Source organism: Moschus berezovskii, chromosome 22 (genome assembly GCF_049115385.1).
Source record: "Moschus berezovskii isolate FMDL1 chromosome 22, NW_MosBer_1.0, whole genome shotgun sequence".
Taxonomy (NCBI): domain Eukaryota; kingdom Metazoa; phylum Chordata; class Mammalia; order Artiodactyla; family Moschidae; genus Moschus; species Moschus berezovskii.
In genome coordinates, this window is record NC_142481.1 from 11,783,521 (window position 1) to 11,805,320 (window position 21,800).

General features: G+C 56.2%; 1 protein-coding gene across 5 annotated transcripts; it reads left to right on the forward strand.

The window, feature by feature from the left end:
* Positions 1 to 5,320: 5,320 nt before the first annotated feature.
* On the forward strand, positions 5,321 to 18,902 carry KCNN4 (potassium calcium-activated channel subfamily N member 4). 5 transcript variants are annotated; one of them, XM_055411992.2, is made up of 9 exons: positions 5,321 to 5,654; positions 8,689 to 8,784; positions 10,379 to 10,809; positions 12,962 to 13,097; positions 16,307 to 16,417; positions 16,540 to 16,658; positions 17,035 to 17,104; positions 18,347 to 18,487; positions 18,743 to 18,902. In XM_055411992.2, exons 1-8 carry the CDS (start codon positions 5,496 to 5,498, stop codon positions 18,482 to 18,484), a joined length of 1,260 nt encoding a protein of 419 aa, XP_055267967.1. In that variant the 5' UTR covers positions 5,321 to 5,495; the 3' UTR covers positions 18,485 to 18,487; positions 18,743 to 18,902. The 5 variants fall into 5 exon arrangements, with proteins under 5 accessions (XP_055267967.1, XP_055267969.1, XP_055267966.1 ...); XM_055411991.2 differs by having other exon boundaries at positions 5,322 to 5,654; positions 18,320 to 18,487; XM_055411996.2 differs by lacking the exon at positions 5,321 to 5,654 and adding an exon at positions 6,145 to 6,200 and having other exon boundaries at positions 18,320 to 18,487.
* The last annotated feature ends 2,898 nt before the right edge of the window (positions 18,903 to 21,800 follow it).

The window sequence follows — 21,800 nt, forward strand, 5'->3', positions numbered from 1 at the left end:
ACCCCATGGACTCTAGCCCGCCAGGCTCTTCTGTCCATGGGATTTCCTAGGCAAGAGTGGAGTGGGTTGCCATTTCCTTCTCCAGGGGATCTTCCTGACCCAGGGGTCGAACTCTCCTCTCCTGTATTGCAGGCAGGTTCTTTCCCTGGTGGCTCAGACTGTAAAGAATCCGCCTGCAATGCAGGAGACCCAGGTTCCATCCCTGGACGATCCTCTGGAGAAGAGCATGGCTACCCACTCGGGTATTCTTGCCTGGAGAATTCCATGGATAGAGGAACCTGGCGGGCTACAGCCCATGGGGTCGCAGAGTCGGACACGACTGAGTAACTAACACTTTTTTTTTCCTTTACCGTCTGAGCCACCAGGGAGGCCCAACAGATGAACATTATACTATAAATGAGTTTGAGTAAACTCCGGGAATTGGTGATGGACAGGGAGGCCTGGCGTGCTGCAGGCCATGGGGTCGCTGAACTGAACCGAGACTGGAGAAACAGAGAGCCTGCAGTTCCCCCAAAATACCACCAGGTGGCAGGATCCCAAGGCCCTGAAGCCTCCTAATGTGTAAATCCAAAGGACAGCGGTTGGAGGATTTGACGCCACAGACTTTCAGGATGTCTTCCCCCCCGCCCCCCCGCCCCCGGGCTGAGCCCCGCCTTTCCCTGCACGAGCCCTGGGCGACGAGTGACCTTTCCGTCTGAGACAACCTCTTCACCGGCTCCGCCACCCTGCCCAGTTAAACACATCTTTGTCTTGGCCCCTTCCGGCTGGGCCCCAAGGCATGTGGGTCCTTTCCAGGCCCGGAGATGGGGCTGGGATGAAGGTGGGGCAGCTGGGAGGGGGCCAAGTGAAAGTCCTAAGGACTTTCAAATAAGTTCTAGTCTTCCCAGACCAGCGCTGTGGGATTCAGGCCCGCTCCTCCCTCAGACCCAGGGTCCAGACCCCCAGCCCCTCCTCCCTCAGACCCAGGATCCAGACCCCCAGCCCCTCCTCCCCCAGCCCCAGGACCCAGACCCCCAGCCCCTCCTCCCTCAGACCCAGGATCCAGACCCCCAGCCCCTCCTCCCTCAGACCCAGGGTCCAGACCCCCAGCCCCTCCTCCCTCAGACCCAGGATCCAGACCCCCAGCCCCTCCTCCCTCAGACCCAGGGTCCAGACCCCCAGCCCCTCCCTCAGACCCAGGATCCAGACCCCCAGCCCCTCCTCCCTCAGACCCAGGATCCAGACCCCCAGCCCCTCCTCCCTCAGACCCAGGGTCCAGACCCCCAGCCCCTCCTCCCTCAGGCCCAGGATCCAGACCCCCAGCCCCTCCTCCCTCAGACCCAGGGGTCCAGGCCCCAGCCCCTCCTCCCCTCAAAGTCCCAGGCCGCTGCCCCACCCCCTCCTCCGGGCAGAGACCGCTCTGGTGCTCCCCCTCCCTCTCTTTTCAGAGACCCCTCTCCCCCTGCACTCCCCGCTCCCGGCTTGAGAACAAGGCTGAGTCACAGGAAGCGCCGGGGCCCTGAGTCACCAACCCCCTCTCTGGGTTGGAAGGAGCTGGCTCTGGAGCCGCGTGTCCTACCAGCTGACCCCCACAGCCCAGAACTCCCCTGTGGAGGCAGGTGCCCTTCCCACTGAACCTCGCGCCCACCCTGACATCTCCCCCGCCTGCCTTCTCTCCGCTTTTCTCTTTTGGTTTTGGGCTCTTTGGAGGCAAAATTCCCCTCTGCCCCAACTTCCACGTCTTTGATTCTGACTCCTGCTTTCTCCTAACCTTTGGGTCTCTTCTGTCTCCATCTTTTTGAGTTTGTAAAACAAGTTCCCTCCCCGCTCTCTCCCACCATCCCCTCCCCTCTGTTCCTTCTCTGTCTGTCTGTCTGTCAGTCTCTCTGTCTCCCTCTGGCCACAACATTCAAGGTCTCCCTTATTGTCTCTCTTTCCTCAAGGTTTCATAGTCTCCTGCATGGGCACGCGGAGGCAGTGGAGGGCCAGGGGCTAGGGGTCTCCGTTCCATGGCTACCGTCGACCCTCTCAGGCAGCTGCAGTCTGGGTGTCTCTGGCCTTTGGCCCCTGAAGCGAGGCTGGGGTGGAACAGGGGGAGGCAAGGCTGTCCCCAGCTGTGTCCCTGAACAGGAGAGGGAAACTGAGGCAGAGATGAGCTTAGAGAGGTCACAGAGCTCTAGAGACAGAGAGAGGATGAGACAGACAGCGAGATACAGAGACCGCGAGTGGGGGTGGGGATTCTCTGGAGGTTCAGTAGTTAGGACTCCGTGCTTTCCCTGTTGAGGACCTGGGTTCAATCCCTGGTCAGGGAACTAATACCCCACAAGTCACGTGGCACTACCAAAAAAGAAAAAGGAGAGGCAGAGGCCGGAAGACAGACATACAGACAGTGAGAATGCAGAAGAGGGGCATGGGAGTAGACAGACGAGGTCAGGGAAAGAGAAACAGGAAAGCAGAGGGATCATCGGATGTCACCCATATGGCACAAATAAGCTTACTTGCAAAACAGATACAGAGTCAGAGACGCAGGAAACGAACTTATGGTTACCAAGGTAAAAGGAAAGTGAGGTCGCTCAGTCGCGTCTGACTCTGCGACCCCATGGACTGTAGCCCACCAAGCTCCTCCGTCCATGGGGTTTTCCAGGCAAGAATACTGGAGCAGGTTGCCATTTTCTTCTCCAGGGGATCTTCCCCACCCAGGGATCGAACTCTGGTCTCCCGCATTGGAGGCAAAAGGGGGTGGGATAAATTGGGAATTTGGGATTAACAGATACCCACTACTGTATATAAATTAGAGAAACAAAAAGGACCTACTGTGTAGCATAGGGAACTACGTTTAGTATCTTGTAATAACCTATTGTGGAAAAGAATCTGAAAGAAAATATACATTGACACACGTGCACACACATATATAACTGAATCACTTGCTGTACACCAGAATCATTGTAAATCAACTATACATCATAAAAAATTTAAAAAGCAGTGGGATGCAGAGACAGGGATGCTGAGAGACGCAGAGACACAAAGAGAAGCCGAGTGAGAGAGAGAAATGGAACCACACGAACGCACAGAGTCAGAGGAACTCAGAGAGAGAGCCGGAAGAGACCGAGGGGCTCAGAACAGAGGAAAGCAGAGACCGAGAAGGACAGCGGAGACAGAGATAAAGACGAAGCCGGAGGCTTCCAGAGTGCGAGAGACGAGGACTCAGAGAGGCCCCGGGGAAGCCGAGCGGGAGGAGAGGAGAAAAGGGGGCTGCAGGCGGGCGCTTGGGGTAGCGGGCTGCAGTCTTCTGATCGCCCAGAGGCGGCAGCGTCTCCTCGGGCCGACACACGTGTCTCCATCACTCTCCCGCCGCGTCTCAGCCTCTCATCCTGAGTGGGAATCACACGCGCAGCCTGGGGCAGGGCCCCAGCCTAGGTTGTGTTTTTTGTCACCGGGTGTGTCTGTGTGTGCGGTTTGGTGTCTCTGGGCGTGTCTGTGTGGGTTGTGTTGGTGAGATGCCAGGCATGTCTGTGTGTGTCTCATTGCCCTGTGGCTGGTGGGTCCATGTTCCTGCTTGACATATGACTCCGGGGAAGGGAGAGGGGTTAACGTCTTGTGTGTCCCTCCCCCCGACCCAGAGTGGTGTCCATGGGTCCACAGGCCACACCGGGAGAGGGATTTTGTGTCACCCCGCCAGAGAGTCCTCGTGCGTTGCTGCGGGAGGGTTTTGATCTGTGTCCAGCTGTGTACAGTAGAGACCCGTCCATGCGTGACTTCTATGCTGCTGCCTGTGGTCACGTGACACACGCCCTGTGGCTGTCACTCTGGGGGTCATCACACAGGATTCTGCATTGCATTTGCTGTTCTGTACATCAGCGCACATGTCGCATCTCCTCATAGGCTTTGTGTGTGTAAAACTTGTGTCTCACTCAATGTGACACTGTGCTCTCCTTCAAGGTGTATATCCTTGTTGGGGGCCTCTCCTTTCCCTGCCAAGGACACAGCCCGGGGACCCACACTCAGAGTGTTGTGGCTGTGTGGCTGTGGATTACACTGTGCCCGAGGGTGTCCCCCTGGCGCTGTGTGGGTGTTGTTACCGGCCTCGGTGACGGGTGTGTCAGTGGGCCACGTCCGCCGGTTCATGGGACACGGTGTCTGTGCTGGGCAGCGCTGTATCAGTGTTTCGTGGTGTCTGTGTATTACTCGGTATGTGTGGTGTTTGTGTGGCCGCTGGTGTTGGAGTGTATCATGTGCTGGGCGATGTGTGGGTGTGGTATGCGGTGTCTGTCAGTCTGAGGCAATGTGTTCTGTTCCGTGTGCGTGGCTCTTGGGCATCAGGGTCTATGAAGCCTGTGTGCCCGGCCTCCATCCCCTGGGTACCATTCTGTTGTGTCCTGTGTGATGCAACAAAATAGATCAGGATGTCTTCAAGGGGGCAGGAGCCACCTGGGCTTGTGTGTGTGTCACTGTGCCTGTAGGTCTTTTCCTACCCCCATCCATTCGTACTCTTCTCTGACTGTATATTTCTGAATGGCGATGTGTACTTGGGTTATATTGTGTGTTGTGGTGAACCCGTGTGCTGTGAATCATTCCATGAGAATATGTGCTGGGGTCACCACATGCCATGACGTATGTCACTGTGGGTTTCTCTGGTGCTAGGTGAGTGGTGACTGCCACGGGTGTGTCCCTGTTGTGTGTCTGCGTGTATCGGGTACTGTTCCACGGGTGTGTGATGGCTCAGTGCCTTGTTCACACAGATATGCTGTGCGTGGCACTGGGGGATGGCCAAGTCGATACAGACTGTGTGTTTGTGGAACACTTGTGCAGGTTGTTTGTGTAGCATCATCCTGTGTCTGGGTGTGGCTGTTTGTGCCTGACGATGTTGTGCCAATTTTGATTGTGGTGCCTGTGCTTCTGCATGGACAGTATTTGGGTGGCCCTGTGTGCCACAGGGTGCTGCCTGCCTGCTAAGTGCCGGCGTGTGTCACACCGTGAGTGTGATGTCTGGGTGTGGCTGTGGGTCTCAGAGCCTGTCGGGAGTTGTGAGTCACTCAATGTCAGTAGCGTTGTGTGCCCATGGGTGTTAGGTTCCGTCTCTGGCCGTGCCGTGTTTCAGGGTGTAATCACTGCGTGTGGTGTGGTGTCCGGGTGTGGCCCAGTGGAGGTGTGTGTTATACGCTGCAGACCGTTGAGTGTGACAAAGCCCATTGTGTGTTGGTGTGTGTGTGTCTTAATCCACGTGGACACACGCCTCTTCCTTGCTCTGCCCTAAGACACACCCCCGCCCCTCCTTAGTCTGAGAAGGGGGGTTGGGGAGCCTCCCCTCTGCCCGGGGGCCTCCCCAGCACCTCCCCGCCCTGCCCAGCAGTCACCACCTCCCAGAGGGCACAGACTCTGCTGCACCTCAAAGCACAAGCCCAGAGCGAAGGGGCAGAGCAGGCCGGAGACCTCAAGTCACCGTGGCTGCCCTTTGCGTGCTGCGAGGTGGGGGACCCTGGGCAGGAAGCTGGCTGGGCCCCAAGGCCCTGGGAGCCATGGGCGGGGAGCTGGTGCCGGGCCTGGGGGCCCTGCGGCGGCGAAAGCGCCTGCTGGAGCAGGAGAAGAGTCTGGCTGGCTGGACACTGGCACTGGCAGGAACTGGCATTGGACTCATGGTCCTGCACGCGGAGATGCTGTGGTTCGGGGGGTGCCCGGTGAGTGGAGGGTAGAAGCAGAGACTTCTAGTCTTGAAAGAGGAAGGGCTGGGGGCCAGGACTCCTGGGTCAGAGGGAGGTGGGGCCAGGGACCCCCGGGTCTGAGAGTGGAGGAGGTTGAGCGCTGGACTCCTGGGACACAGAGAGGGAAATGGTAGGGGCCCCCTCTGCAAAAGGAAGGGAAGCGGGGTCACAGGGTGTCAATTTGAAGATAACTGCGGTCAGACAGTTGGAGATCCAAGGGGTGGCTGGTCAGATACTGGAGTCTCCCAAGAGCAGATTAGGGGAGGGGTAGCCCCAGGTTCAGTGAAGGGAGGGTGAAGAGAAAGGCTGACTTCTTCCAGTAGGTGGAGGCTCCTTGGTCCTTATCTGAACTCAAATATTTGCCCAGTATCTCAGAGGCAAAGGGCAGAGACGGAAATAACTGGCTGGGGTTGGGGGGGTTGGGGGGGGGAGCATCCCCCCCCCCACCCCCACCAATTCCATCTCCATCATTGAGAAGCTCAGCTTCCTCAGAATCTATTTAGTCTGAGAAATAAGGGAGAGGTAGGTTTCTCATAGGCTGGACTCCTGGGTCCCGGGGAGGAGAGGCTGGGGGCCTGGGCTCCTGGGTTTGAAGGGGAGAGGGCGCCTTAGCGCGTGTGTAGGGGAAGAGGGGTTGGCTTTGAGGGTAGTGTGAGTGGGGAAGGAAAGAACAGGTGGGGCCGGGACAGGTCTGAGCAGGCTTCCAGCACATTCCAGCCCGGGTCCGGGCTGTGATGGGGGCAGATGAAGGACATGGGTCAGAACTGGCAGCTGGAGGACGGGACGGAATTGCTCAACAGGAAAGGAGGGGCAGCAGATCTGTCTGGGGTAAGGGGCGTGGAACTGGGGGGCCCTGGATTTGAGGGTTGAGGTGGGGGCATTCCCGGGGACAAGGCTCAGGCTTGGATTTGGGAGTGGGAGAGGCAGGTAGCTTTGAAGTGCCCAGGAGCCCCACGGAGGGTCGGGGCAGGCTGGCTTCCTCTAGCGGGTGAGGGCAGCGGGCACTGAGGGGGTGGGGCCCCGAAGCCCAGGCCAACAGGAAGCATGGCCGGGCTGACCCGCCGCTCCCCGGCTTCAGCACCCCGCCCAGCAGGGGAGGGGAGGCTAAGGGGCAGATGCGATGGGTCGGGGGTCTTTCCTTCACCACCCCGTCCCTCCGCCCTCTCGCCTCCTCCTGCTTCCCTCCACCGCCCACCAGGCTGCTGCCTCCAGCAGGGCGACTCTGGCATCTGCCGTAGCTCTCTGGGCCCGGTTCCTCAACTGGAAACGGGGGGTGAGGGTTGAAATAGATGACCCGAAAGGTCCTCCTCAGCCCCCTTTCTATGACCGCCTTGACAATACCCATGTCCATTCCCCACCTCCATCACAATCCATCACACTCTAATGAATTCATTCTGCAGGGATCCAGACACCTGCTGGCAGCAGGGAGGGGCTAGAGGAGAGGCAGGGGCCAGATGCCACTGAGACAGGGGAACGAACAGAGGCAGCCGGGCAGGAGAGGGAGGATGGTGAGGGGTACAGAGAGGCTACCCAGGTGGCGCTAGTGGTAAAGAGCCCGCCTGCCAATGCAGGAGACATAAGAGACACTGTTTTGATCCCTGGGTTGGGAAGATCCCCTGGAGGAGGGCATGGCAACCCACTCCAGTATTCTTGCCTGGAGAATCCCATGGACAGAGGAGCCTGGCGGGCTACGGTCCATAGAGGCGCAAAGAGTCGGACACGACTGAAGAGACTCAGCACATGCACACACACACAGAGGCAGAGATAACGCAGAGAGACGAAGACACAGAGAGCCCACAGCAAAGATGCAGTGAGAGACGAAGTGCGACAGTCAGAGAAGCGGGTGCAGGATTCGGGGCGAAAGGAATTGCAAAGGAGAGAGGACACCAGAGAAGCGGACTGCGGAGCTGGGAGAGGGCTGGGTCAGGTGGGGTGCCGGCTGAGACAAACTACAGAAAGGGACAGGGAACTGGGGAGCCACAGAAGGATGAGGGGGTGGGGAGGGCTAGGGACAACAGCACCATTGTTCGGGGAGGGTTGGGGGGGCAGGCCCCCCGGGGCAGGAAACTGGCCCTTTTCCCCTGCACAGAGGCGGGGCCCTGGCCGGCGGGGAGAGCTGGCAGCGTTCTAGAAGAAACAGGTGCTGAGCTCATTGCGGGTGCCCAGGTGGCCCTTTCCCCTGACACCACCTTCCAGGCAGGCACCCCCTCCCATCCCCTCCTAGGGAATCCAGCAGTCCCATTCCCCTCTAAATCTCTCCCTTAAGAATTCTAGATTCCTCCAAGGTATAGACGCACGCAAAAAAACTTCCCGTGGTTTCTGGAGGCCATGTGCTTCCGGCCAGATCTGCCCTGGGCTTGGAGCCAGGAGAGAGGGCAGGAGGTGGTGGGGGGGGGCGGGGAAGGGACACACAGGGCAGGATTGGAGACCTTTCTCAGAGCTGGGGCTGGGGTCTCAGGGACCCAGCTCCTGAATGAGGGCACAGGAGGGTGTCATTCATTCCTTGGGGATTGAGTGACGGTTTCTAGGCTCCTTAGGAATTGGGTTGCTGGGGTGGGGGGAGACTTGAAGTTGCTTTCTAGGGCAGAGATCAGCTGGGGAGGAAGGGAAGAGGAGGAACACTCTTTAGAGGCTAAATGTCTGTTTCTAGACACCCCTCCGCCAACTGAGAACTATTTTTGATGGGGACTGGTTTGCGACAGTTAGGAAGGAATGTGCATTTTGAGGTCTTCTCTCAGGGGTGTAGACTTAGGAGAGGCTGAGGGTGAACCCTGCATCTGGGCCAGGGCTGTCCCCTTAGGAAGGAAGAGGGTGCTCTCCTTGGGGACCCGATGACAGTTTTGAGGCTTCCCCAGACCTGGAGGCATCAGAAGATGGCTGGACTGGGGGTGGGGTTAGGAAGCCAGGAATCAATGGGAAGGGAGAAGGGATGGTGGTTTGGGAGGAGAGTAGAGGGGACAGAGCAGGTGGAGACCTAGGACCTCACCCCTTTCTCTCTCCCTCCCGACAGTGGGTGCTCTACCTGTTCCTGGTTAAATGCATGATCAGCATTTCCACGTTCCTGCTCCTCTCTCTTATCGTGGCCTTTCACGCCAAAGAGGTCCAGGTAGGGCAGCCCCCTTCCCCAGTCCCTTCTTGCTCCCCTCAGCCCCCACCACGCCCTGTCAGCTCACACTTTCCGGCCTGCTGGGCTGAGTAACGAGCTTCCTCCACCCTGAGATGCATCCACACCCTTATCTACCCGGAGGGGATGAACTGCGGACAACAGACAGAGCCTCCCCGAGCAGCCCTGACCTTCCTTCACCTGCTGCCCTCTGACTCACCTGGCAGGCACACCTGTAGGTGCTGAGAGTTCCCACCCCCAGGCCTCCCTGTCCACTCTAGCTCCAGGCTGCTTCACACCAGGCCCAGCCTCCCAGATCTCCCTTCTTCAACCCTTGGGCCCCCACCTATTCTGGTCCCAACAACTCAGATCCTAGTTATGTGCCTGAAGTCCTTTCCATGCCCGAGCTCCCCACCTCTGTGCCAATGACCCCCAGATCCAGGCGCCCTTCCCACCCACATCCCCCCTCCCATCGCATGTCTCAATCCACACTGGGCTCCCCACCCCTTCCCCTCTCCTCCCATCTTCCACACCCCCAGAGCCTGTTCCCTTCCCCCACCACCCTGGCGTATAAAATGAGGGTTCTTAGCTGAGTGTGGTATGCCCCTTGCAGAGACTGGCATACAAGACATGCTCAGTAAGAAGTACACCTTATCATTCAAAGCAATCATTCAAGTAGTTCAGTTCAGTTCAGTCGCTCAGTCGTGTCCGACTCTCCGCGACCCCATGAATCACAGCACGCCAGGCCTCCCTGTCCATCACCAACTCCCAGAGTTCACTCAAACTCATGTCCACAGAGTCGGTGATGCCATCCAGCCATCTCATTCTCCGTCGTCCTCATTCAGTATTCTATCATTTTGCCCTTTGATACTGTTCATGGGGTTCTCAAGGCAAGTATACTGAAATGGTTTGCCATTCCCTTCTTCAGTGGACCACATTCGGCTGTGGTCCATGTGATCAGATCGACTAGTTTCCTGTGATTATGATTTCAAGTAGTTAAGCGGCCCGATTTCATAGCCCAGCTGTGCAGCTGCACCTGAGCGCCCTGGGCCTCAGTTTCCACATCTATAAAATGGGGGTAAGAATACCTTCAATCTCACTGTCTTGTGAGCATTCCAGGAGTCACACACACAAAGAGGATAGCGCAATGCCTGGCACCCCCCAGGTGCTCCGCACATGTTGTCTACTGTCGTTGTAATGGGATGATGCCAGTTATACTGCCGGGTCCCCAGAGACAGGAGTAAGGCCTGGCTTCCATGGATATGGAATGTAGGCTCCAGGGAGGAAGGCGTTTTTGTCTTGTTCACCCATATCCTCAACAAATCTCATCGTCGGGCACACAGTAGGCACTCAATAAGTGTTCCTGGCTGGAGGTTCTGGAAGGAGGCTGCATGAGACACAGGAGAGAAGGCGGAGAGATGTCTTTCTCGAATCCTGCTGTGTCCCTTCCCCACCCTCCCCGGCCCCAGGCCCTGCGCTATCTGCCTCCCTCTGCGGCCCCGCGGGTGCGTCCCCCTTATCTCCTCGCGCAGGCTGGGGAGCGGGCGCCTGACCTCCGCGTGACTCCCTCCTTCTCCGTCCGTCCTCCTCCCCGCAGCTGTTCATGACGGACAACGGGCTCCGGGACTGGCGCGTGGCGCTGACCGGGCGGCAGGTGGCGCAGATCGTGCTGGAGCTGGTGGTGTGCGGGCTGCACCCGCCGCCGGTGCCGGGCCCGCCGTGCGTGCTGAGCTCGGGGTTCCCGAAGACCGCGGCCACGCAGTCCTGGCCCAGCTTCCTGGACCAGGGCGAGGCGCTGCTGTCGCTGGCCATGCTGCTGCGCCTGTACCTGGTGCCCCGCGCCCTGCTCCTGCGCAGCGGCGTCCTGCTCAACGCCTCCTACCGCAGCATCGGCGCGCTCAACCAGGTCCGCTTCCGCCACTGGTTCGTGGCCAAGCTGTACATGAACACGCACCCCGGCCGCCTGCTGCTCTGCCTCACGCTTGGCCTCTGGCTCACCACCGCCTGGGTGCTGTCGGTAGCCGAGAGGTGAGGGTGCCAGGGCGGGTGGGGATGGAGGGTACCTGGAGCCTCTGGAGGAGCCGCTTACAACCACGCTTGCCCTACACGGTGGTGCAGATCAGGACTCCCCGGGACCAAGCCGTGGGGAAAGCTACCTGTCCAGACTCTTATGCAGCGGGGCGGGAGGAACCGACAGACAAGTCCCAAAGCCTTTCGTCCTCTTGCAGCCTCCAGTCTCCCCAACCCCAACCCCCCAATACACATATACCCTCGGAAGCCCCGCCCTTCCTGCCGCAAATCTCTCCTGTCTCCGGAGTCCAGGTACAATGCAGGCACTGGGGCCTCGCTGGCCAAGGGTTGCACCTGCTTTGAAGGAAGGAGACTTTCCGCTTTTCCAAATTAGCACAGATGCACTGGTAGGTGCTCCTAACCACCCCGGGCTGCCCTGGAAGAAATTCCTAGCTGCCTGCTGCACTCTGACCTAATGCTGGGAACTGTACCCCAAAAGGGCCTCCACTTATCTTTGTTGTCGTTTTAGTCACCAAGTCCTGTCCGACTCTTTGCGACCCCGTGGACTGTAGCCTGTCAGCCTCCTTTGTCCCTGGGATGTCCCAGGAAGGAATACTAGAGTAGGGTGCTATTTCCTTCTCCAGGGATCTTCCCAATCCAGAAACTGAACCCACATCTCCTGCATTAGCAGACGGATTCTTTACCACTGAGCCACGAGGGAAGCCCCATTTATCTTACAGATAAAAGAAATTAGGGGTAATCTTAGCCAGTGGTTCTGGGACAAGCAGCATCTCCTGGATTCAGTTCAGTTGCTCAGTTGTGTCCGACTCCTTGCGACCCCATGGACTGCAACATGCCAGGCCTCTCTGTCCATCACCAACTCCCAGAGTTTACTCAAACTCATGTCCATTGAATTGATGATGCCAGCCAACCATCTCATCCTTTGTCGTCCCCTTCTCCTGCCCTCAATCTTTCCCAGCATCAGGGTCTTTTCCAATGAGTCAGTTCTTTGCATCAGGTGGCCAAAATATTGGAGTTTCAGCTTCAGCATCAGTCCTTCCAATGAATATTCAGGACTGATTTCTTTAGGATGGACTGATTGGATCTCCTTGCAGTCCAAGGGACTCTTAAGAGTCTTCTCCAGCACCACAGTTCAAAGCATCAATTCTTCAGCACTCAGCCTTCTTTATAGTCCAACTCTCATATCCATACATGACTACTGGAAAAACCATAGCTTTAACTAGACAGACCTTTGCTGGCAAAGTAATGTTTCTGCTTTTTAATATGCTGTCTATCTCCTGGGAACTGGTTGCAAATCCAAATTCGCAGGCCCCACCCGTATCTATGGAATCCAAGACTCTAATGGGCGGGACCCAGCAATCTGTTTTTAACAGTTGATTCTGATGCTGGCTCAAGTTTGAGAACCTCTAGTTTAGTACAGCAGGCAAAGGATTCTTGAGGGGAGGTGGAGAATGGGACCATCTGCCCTGAGATTTCTCTTCTCTGAGCCTCTGAGAGGTGGAAGTCCACAAACTTGAATGTACTTTGGGATGAAGGGGGTGGGGCTTAACCGTACAGATTCAATCCCCACCTCCCGGCACTAACTTAGTGGTTTCGAGGTTTCTGGGACCCTGGTGAATGATGCTTTCTTTGCTTTGGCCTAAGTATGGGTCAGAGTTAGACACATCCTGATTTTCAGTCCTTTCTATGACTGGACTTAAATATCCCCTTCCATGAAGTGTGGGAAAAGAATAGAGTCCCCCTGCCCAAGCCTTTTTAGAGTCCCACCTTTTTAGTCCTGATAGAGGCACCTCTAGGCCACATAGAATCTTTGTGGAAATCAGAAAACCCACCCTTTCTCTGGGTGGAGGCAGTTCCCTGCCAGGGACTGACAAGTGAACTTCAGATTGGGTTTCTTCCCCCTTTCAACCTCTCAACCACATTAAATGCAGCAGTCCTGGCAGCCTAGCTGAAACCAAATGGGCTTTGGAATTGACAGGACCCAGGTTCAAAGCCCACAGCCCACAGTGATTGAGCATCTTGTCTAGGTCACACAGCAAAGAGGAGGCCAGGCAGGCTTTGAGTGCTTTTTTTGAGTGTTGGTGTGTGCTAAGAAAGAGGGTATCAAACACCACAGGAACCCCAGAACTAACCCCCTCTTTCCCTGTAGGCAGGTCGTTAATGCCACCGGGCACCTTTCGGACACACTGTGGCTGATCCCCATCACGTTCCTGACCATTGGCTATGGCGATGTGGTGCCAGGTACCATGTGGGGCAAGATAGTCTGCCTCTGCACTGGTGTCATGGTGAGTACATCCACTCAAGGACGCCTGTATTTCACACTGCTCATCCCCCGGGCCCCAGGAAACCATGGAGCCAACTAAGGCACTCAAGGACACCCCAAGAAACTTGGGTGTCTGGACCCCAACAGCCTCACTCCCTGTCCAGGACACAGTCGTTTTTCTTGTTCAGATGCTAAGTTGTGTCCAACTCTTTGCAACCCCATAGACTGTAGCATGCCAGGCTCTTCTGTCCTCCACTGTCTCCCAGGGTTTGCTCAGATTCATGTCCATTGAGTTGGTGATGCTATCTGACCATCTCATCCTCTTCTGTCCCCTTTTCCTATTGCCTACAGTCTCTCCTAGCATCAGGGTCTTTTCCAATGAGTTGGCTGTTCCCATCCAGTGATCAAAGTATTGGAGCTTCACTTTAACAAGAGTCCTTCCAATGAATATTCAGAGTTGATTTCCTTTAGGATTGACTGGCTTGATCATGCTGTCCAAGGGGACTCTTGAGTCTTCTCCAACACCACAGTTCAAAAGCATCAATTCTTCGGTGCTCAGCCTTCTTAATGATCCAGCTCTCACATCTGTACATGACTGCTGGAAAAACCATAGCTCTGACTACACGGATCTTTGCTCAGAACAGACACCAGCCCTATTTCCTTCGAAAATCCCAGGAATCCATCCCCTAAAGTCCTAGCTCTCTCTGGAACCTAGCACCCCAGACCTCATCCTCCTTGGGAACGTCCCAGCCCCTTTTCCCTTTTTCCTCCCAGAATTCAGGAATCCAGCCCTGAGTTCCCCCAAAGCTCAGGATCTTGCTCTGTCCCCTCTTTACCCTCTCAATCATCCAGGACTCAGGGTACCTGGTTTCCCAGCTCCAGGTTCCTTCAGGATCCAGGGATCCAGTCTCCCAATCTCCATGAAGGCTATTGCATATAGATCTCGGGAGCTTCCCTGTGGGCTCAGGCTGGTCGAGTTCAAATTCTGTTCCTGCCACTTCCTAGCTGTGAGTCAGCCATATAATCTTTCTGGGCCTCAGTTTTCTCGTCTATAAAATGGGGATGATGATACCAGTGTACTGCTCAAGGAGTTCCTGAGAAGACTAAATGAATTAAACCATGTAAAGGGTCTCAAAAGGGCTTCCCAGGTGGCTCAGTGGGTAAAGAATCTGCCTGCAATGCAGGAGACACAAGAGACACCAGTTTGATCTCTGGGTCAGGAAGATCCCCCGGAGAAGGGCATGGCAACCCACTCCAGTATTCTTGCCTGAAGAATGCCATGGACAGAGGAGCCTGACAAGTTGCAAAGAGTCAGACATGACTGGAGTGACTGAGCATAGCACAGCATAGCATGCAAAGGGTCTCAGGCACAGGAAAGGCTCAGGAAACGGGTCAGGGGTGGCGCTGGGGAAGTTGTCATTGTAGCTGGTTCCAAGCATGTGGCTGTTTCCTGCCCTGGCTCCTGTGCCCTCAAGGATGAGGCAGAGGGCTCCCTAAACCCTAGACCCAAGTGTCTTCTGCAGAGTCTGCCTCCCTCTGAATCTAGACACCCACCCCCTTCCCTTCATAGACCCAGCACCCAATGCCTTGGCCTCCACCTCCCTATGAGGTCTGGCTCCCCTCAAGCTCAGGAATTCAAGCCAACAGCCCCCAGCCCTGATTTGTCCCAGGAAGGACATGCTGAACCCCCAAGTCCTGGGTCCACAGGTGATGCATGGGGTGGCAGGGAAATGTGGCTCACACACACACACACACACAGAGTGGTGAACCTCTGTGACTAGGAAAGAGGGGCAGAAATGCAGCTAGGGACACACTCCCAAGGCGTCAGGGCCCTCAGGGCTGCCTGGGACCTCCTCCCTCATTTGACAAAGGGAGAACCTGAGACAGAAGGCTCTCTCATGGTGAGTTTTGCACTAGCTTTACACTATAGAGTTCACAGCCCACTCCCAGCAGAGAGGTTCCAGGGTACAATGAAATAATAACAGATAACTTTTATTGCAGAGAAGGCAATGGCACCCCACTCCAGTCCTCTTGCCTGGAAAATCCCATGGACGGAGGAGCCTGGTAGGCTGCAGTCCATGGGGTCGCTAAGAGTCAGACACGACTGAGCAACTTCACTTTCACTTTTCACTTGCATGCATTGGAGAAGGAAACGGCAACCCACTCCAGTGTTCTTGCCTGGAGAATCCCAGGGACGGGGGAGCCATGGGGTCACACAGAGTCGGACACAACTGAAGCGACTTAGCAGCTGCAGCAGCAACTTTTATTGGGTCCGTACTCTGTGCCAGGCTCTGCTCTCAAGGTGCTAACTGACAGAATCCCTGGAGTAATTCTGTGAGGGTGTGCACATTTCACAGATAAGAAGCTCAGGCACTGTGAGATTAGATAACTTGCTCCAAGCTGGGCTTGGAACCCAAGCGGTCCTGTAGCTAGTAAATTGTTCCAAGGGTCAAGAGCTGAAACATAATGGAATGAGGACAGACTTCAGATGATTCATTCTAACTCTGGGGACAGTGAGCAGGTGGTACAGGGCAATCGGGATTTGCTGGGGCCTTGATGGATCAGAGGCCTCGAGAAGGAAGGGATGAGAGTGAGGGTTTGGAACAAGGTGCTCAGGCAGGTGAGGGATGAACTGCCTGAGAGGGAGGCTGGGCAGAGAAGAAAGAGTGGCCTGGACCTTAGCAGGCCCTAAGAGACGGGCTAAGAAGTCTGGGGCCGTGGGAGCCCAGAAGGAGATTAGGGTGAGGGGGTCAGGGTCACAGCTGGGTCAGGGTGGGGTGAAGGGGAGGCTAGAAGTTGTCCAGGAGGTAGAAGATGTTGCCAGAGCGGGGCAGCATCTGTAGGGGTGGGGAGGAGGGGGAAGAACACCCTTGGTGACCTGATGGAACATGGGGAGGCAGGGGTCCTGCAGGAGCCTGAGGTCTGCCTGTCACCCAGAACCAGCCCTTCTCCCCCGTCTCCAATCACACCCTTAACAAAAGAAGACACGGTGAAGCTGTAAATACCATACCCAGGAGTTGCACTCAGATGTGTGATTTTGATCTCAGCTCCACCTCTGGGAGCTCTGGGACCCTGATTCTCTCCCAGCGGGTTTGTTTGTCTGTCAACTAGTGGGGTGGTGCCTGCCAGCTGTGGCTGTTGGGAGGGTTCAAGGAGAGAGAGAGTTGGTGGCACACGGCTGGCCCTCAGAGCCCCAGGGCCCCTGTGTCATAACACCTGCTGTGCCCACAGGGGGTCTGCTGCACAGCCCTGCTGGTGGCCGTGGTGGCCCGGAAACTGGAGTTTAATAAGGCAGAGAAGCATGTGCACAACTTCATGATGGATATCCAGTATGCCAAAGAGGTGAGGGGGCCTCCAGCACCCAGAACATGCCCTCTCTCAGACCCAGGAGCCCCAGTCCCCAGCCCCTCCTCCCAGAGCCCTAGGGGGTCCATCTCCCCTGACACTGTGCCCCCCACACCCAGATGAGGGAGTCAGCTGCCCGAGTGCTGCAGGAGTCCTGGATGTTGTACAAACATACGCGCAGGAAGGAGTCTGGAGCTGCCCGCAAGCACCAGCGCAGGCTGCTGGCTGCCATCAACAGGTGAGGACCTCTGTGTGTGCACACGCGTGTACAGCTCTGAGTCTACTTCTCTCTGCAGGGTGTGAGTGTGTGTGTCTGTGTGAACGCACACCCAGGTCAGGATGCCCGCGTGGGGTCCCACCTGGACGTCACAGTGACTGTGTGTGTGATGGTTTCGTTTGCACGTTTCAGAGCGCCTGTGGGTCTGGCTACCTGGGTCTCTATGTGGGAGGTGGGCTCATGGGTGCAACCCCTCCCTCCCACCCCTTCAGCTCTCTGGCAACTTTTCCTTTGTACTCTATCTTTGTGAGTCTCTCCTCCCCTCATCCCGCCCCCCCCCCACCCCGGGCTAGGGCCACTCTGACCCCCACCCCCTGCTGTTCTTTTTAATCCCCAGGTTCCGCCAGGTGCGGCTGAAACACAGAAAGCTCCGGGAGCAAGTGAACTCTATGGTGGACATCTCCAAGGTACCGGGATCCCGTGAGACAGGGTCTAGGAGAAGAGGGAGGTGGGGGTGGCTGGTAAGGAGCTCTAGGCCTGGAATTGGGGGCGCTGGCACACACGGGCACTCCGGAAAGCTCTTGTGATTGAAGGAACAAACAAAAATGAGTAAGTGAGTGATGCAATAGAGCTTCTCGTGAAAGGTGCAGCTTCCTTTGGAGCTTAAGGAGCTTGTGCAAAGAACTCCAGTGTTTGATGTGAAATTATTTCCATTGTCAAGTTCCCTACATGTGGGTAGATATAAAATTCCTTTCAACTATGACTCTTATACGACCATAAAACCAAAGCAAATTGACAAACGAAGTTCAAACACAAAGGGCAGAGCAATAAAATGTGAATTAACAGCACCAACACACAGGTGAGTGCCATTGTTCCGGGAAAACTCAATCTGTGCTGCTGTTGTGAAGGGGAGGAAGGTGCCCGGGAGCGCTGGGCAGGCTTGCCTGGTCAAGGGCTTACCCTCCTTCTGCTGGGCCTCCTTGATTCTGAAGTGCTCAGGGTCGGTGACGTCGCGCCCCACTGGCTTGGTTAGCAGCTCCTCTTGCTTATCTGGTAGCCTTTGGTTTTTTCTCATCAGTCCGCGACAACTCAAACAGTGGTCCTGGGCCCCAATGCCATGGTAAACACAGCCGCAGGTGCTGGGCCTCTAAACTGCATGGCAGTGGCCTAGATCTGCCGGGATTGGCAGGTCGTGATTTCTAAGATTATCCACCTGGCCCAAAACGCGGAAGTCGAGTTTTCATAGAGAGTTCCCACGCCCTGAAGGATGAAGCTGTGAATCCTAGTTCGAGAAGGCAGAGAAAGGGCTCTGTGGGTTTTAGAGTCAGGCAGCCATCAAGGCCACAAAGATTTAAATGAGCACCTACTACTCTCGGGTCACCCTGATCTGGGCACTGCCTCGGGCATGTCAATTTATCTGCTCCAGGCCCATTTCCTCAGCTGTTAGAAATGGAAATGGGATTCCCATTCCCACACTTTTAGGAGGATTTTAAACTGCATATGAGGATCACGTGGCCCAGTCACTGGGCGGTGGCAGGAGGTTGATAAATGGTAACTGTTATTGTTGAGGATAATCTCCTGGGCCTGTAAGGACTGAGAAAATGCTGGTTCCACTGCCTCACTCTGCAGGGCAGGGAGGGAGTCTCCCCCAGCCCCCTGATCCCTCTGACCTCTCTACCCAGATGCACATGATTCTGTGTGACCTGCAGCTCCGTCTGAGCAGCTCTCACCAGGCCCTGGAGAAGCAGATTGACGCGCTAGCAGGGAGGCTGGACACCCTGAGCGAGCTGCTCAGTGCTGCCCTGGGGCCGCGGCAGCTTCCAGAACCAAGCCAGGAGGCCACGTAGCTGGTGAGGGGGCTGGGACTTGGGCAGGAGAACCTCCTGAAGGAAGGGTGCCCTGTGGCCAGCACTCCATGTGGCTAAGGGGGTGGGGTTTGGAGGGACGAGTTGAGGCCACCCGATCTCTTCTGCTCTGGCTCTGCCTGCAGGGAGGGACACCAAGTTTGGGGCTGCACCATCCCCCGCCCACTTTCTTTGCTTGATCTGTCTGTTCCTCTGGTGTCTGGCCTGCCTTTCTATCCAACTCTCTGTTCATCTCCCCAGGACCCATCCGGGAAGAACCAGGCTACCCTTCCCCAGGATTGAGGTCAAGGACATTCTCTCTGCTACTCCTGACCCAGCCGCACATATAAAGCCCCCCGCCAAGTGTGAGGACTGCTGGGGGCCTCACCTTGGATGGTGGATGATGAAGGATGCCGGAGGGGATGCTGGATTAAGGAGGGAGGCCGTGGCCCACCCCCAACCAAGGCCCCACATGGGAAAACGGTCACCCCTGCCCTACATACCCTCGACAAAAACATCCTCACTCTGCTGCTGTAGATGGCCACCAGCTTTCAGTTGGACGTGGAGGTGCTTGGGGGCCGGGACTCCTGGGTCCCAGAGGAGGAGGAGGAGAGGCGCAGGGGCCCAGAGCCCAGGATGCAGGGCTGCCTCAGTAACCCGCTGGCCGGTAGAGCTGAAGGAACCAGGCCCCAGGCCGGGACGAGGCAGGAGGCAGCGCCCCCTGGCGGGAGAGCGAGGAGGACACTGTTCCTCCAGAGCTGCAGAGAATTCTCTGGTGGGAGGTGGGTGGGGACGGGGTGCAGCCCACCAGTCTCTGCTCTTATACTTTGCAATAAACGTTAAACAAAGCCAGACGAAGTTGTTTCTTTCTAAACACATCAACACTCCAAACAGGCAGGTCAGCCAGTGGAAGGCCCTTTCCCTGTCTGAACCAGCTTGCGTGCTCAGTCGCTACAGTTGTGTTTGACTCTTTGCGACCCTATGGACTGTAGCCCGCCAGGCTCCTCTGTCCATGGGGATTCTCCAGGCAATAACACTGCAGAGGGTTGCCGTGCCCTCCTCCCGGGGATCTTCCCAACTCAGGGATCAAACCTGAGTCTCCTGCATTACAGGCGGATTCTTTACATCTGAGCCGCCGAGGAAGCCCACCTGAACCAGCTTCTGCAACTATAAAAGAGGCCTCCCAGAAGTATCCTCCCAGGTCTGTAGGCTGGGGAGTCCTCAACACTGTCCCTCCCCTGCTCCAGCCCAGATCTTATGCTAAGAGCAAGGGTTTTGAATTCAGACAGATTGGGGTTCAAACCCCGGCTCTGCCATCCACTGGCTGTGTGACTTTGGGCAAGTGGCTTCACCTCTCTGAACATTTCACTTCACCTGTAAGACGGGGTCACCTTCCCACGGGACTGCTGTGAAGATTAAAACAGGGAGGGGCACAGAGGGTTGGGCATTTAGTAAGAATTCATGAGAGAGAACTTAATCATTTTTATCAGTGCTATTGAGTTTCAGACACAATCAATACATGGCTGCCCTTTTTCTATTTCCCTCTGCACCTCTCTACTCATAGCCCACCAGAACCCAGATGACAACTCACCCATCAGGAGAGTAACAGGAACCCCAAACCATCCCCTGCACTCATTTCTCGTATCTGCTAGGACTTGGCCAGGAAATGGGAAGGGGGCTGGTGCTTATGGAGGTCCTGCTGGTGCTTATGGAGGTACTCCTGTATGCCCAGCTCTGCGGTCCTGTTTTGTAAGTCACCACCACCTCTGCCCACCCCACCCCACCCCACTGTACAAATACAGAGACTGAAGTTTCCAGAGGAGGAAGGCCTCAAGGGTCTGGCTTCACACTCAGTGCATCCTGAGACTGAGCCCTCCCTCTCGGCCTGGCTTGAGGTGAGTCAGAACGGCCTTGGACCCTAAACCTGGGTCTCACTTCCCACAGCCGCTGCATTCTACTTTGAGAGGCTGATTCATCCCCGCTTCCCTTGACTTGTGGGGAAGCCCAGGCAGGGAGTCATCCTTTGCTGAGCTATCTTTGGATTTCCCTGCAAGCCTGCAGCCAGCCCCGCCCCTCAGCCCCCAGAGCTAAACTGGGGCTTGCACCACCCACTGCCCCTTCCTCTGGACACTATCACACCTGGGGGGGGCAGAGGAAACAGGAACACTTCCAACACCCTCCCCTGCAGTAAGCCCTCTTCAGTGCTGCCAGATCCCCTGCTGGGACCACCCTTTCCTAGTTCTACTTGGCTTCACTGGGCAAACTCCTTCCAACTCCTTTGGGCCCCAGCTTAAATGTCCCCTCCTCCAGGAAGCCCTCTCTGAAGCTCCCACAGCCCCCTGTGAACCTGTCTCTATCACAGTAATATTTATTGTGCGAAGTCCCACGTTAAGTCCTTTATATAAATGATCTCAGAAAATCTCTACAGAAGGAAGCAAGGTGGTATTACTGGTACCGTTATACAGATGAGGAATCCGAGGCACAGAGATTAAGAACCCTGCCCGAACCCGCAGCAAGGAGATGGCGAAGCTGGGATTTGACCCAGATGGCCTGGCTCTGAAGGCCCAGCGCTTAGCCAATCAGCTCATTCATTCAGGGATCACCAAACCCTACTTTCATTTTTGCTCTTGATATTGTGTCTTCAGTGTCAAGGGCCTGCATAAGCTAGGCCTCAGTGAGTTATCACTGAATGAACACACCGACTATCTGGGGTGGCCGGAAGCGCCGCACCTTCTACCACTTGTTGGTTTCTCCTGGGACAAGGTAGGAACTGGTAAGAAGGGGCTTTTTGCCTCAGGCACTAAGAGCACGGGAGAGCACTGCTGTTTTGAATTCTCGGATCTGCCCCCGCCACTCTGCCACCACTAACTGTGGGGCACGGGTCCCGACGACCCCCTTCCAGCAGTCTTTGCTCACCCCCTCACACCATCACCACTTCCTGAACGCCCTGCACCGGCGTGGGGGCTGCAGGCATGAGTCAGAGGGCTCTGCTCCCGAGGGACTTGGTTTCATGGTGATTTTAGCAACTTCCCCCTCCTACTTCAGTTTTGCCTCCACGCCTGTAAGAGGACAGGGTGGGGAAAAGCCCCCAGAAAGGGCTGGGGTTCAAGAGCCAGTCAGGGGTTGGGGCCACCACCCAAGACACGACCAGGCCCTTCCCTTGCTCAAAACCCTGCCTGTATTTCTGTTCCCACCTATATTTCTGTCAAAGTCCAGCTCCTAGACCTAGCCCTGCGGCATGTGGGATCCTAGTCCCCCAACCAGGGATAGAACCCATGCTCCCAGCAATGGAAGCGCAGATTCTCAACCACTGGACTGC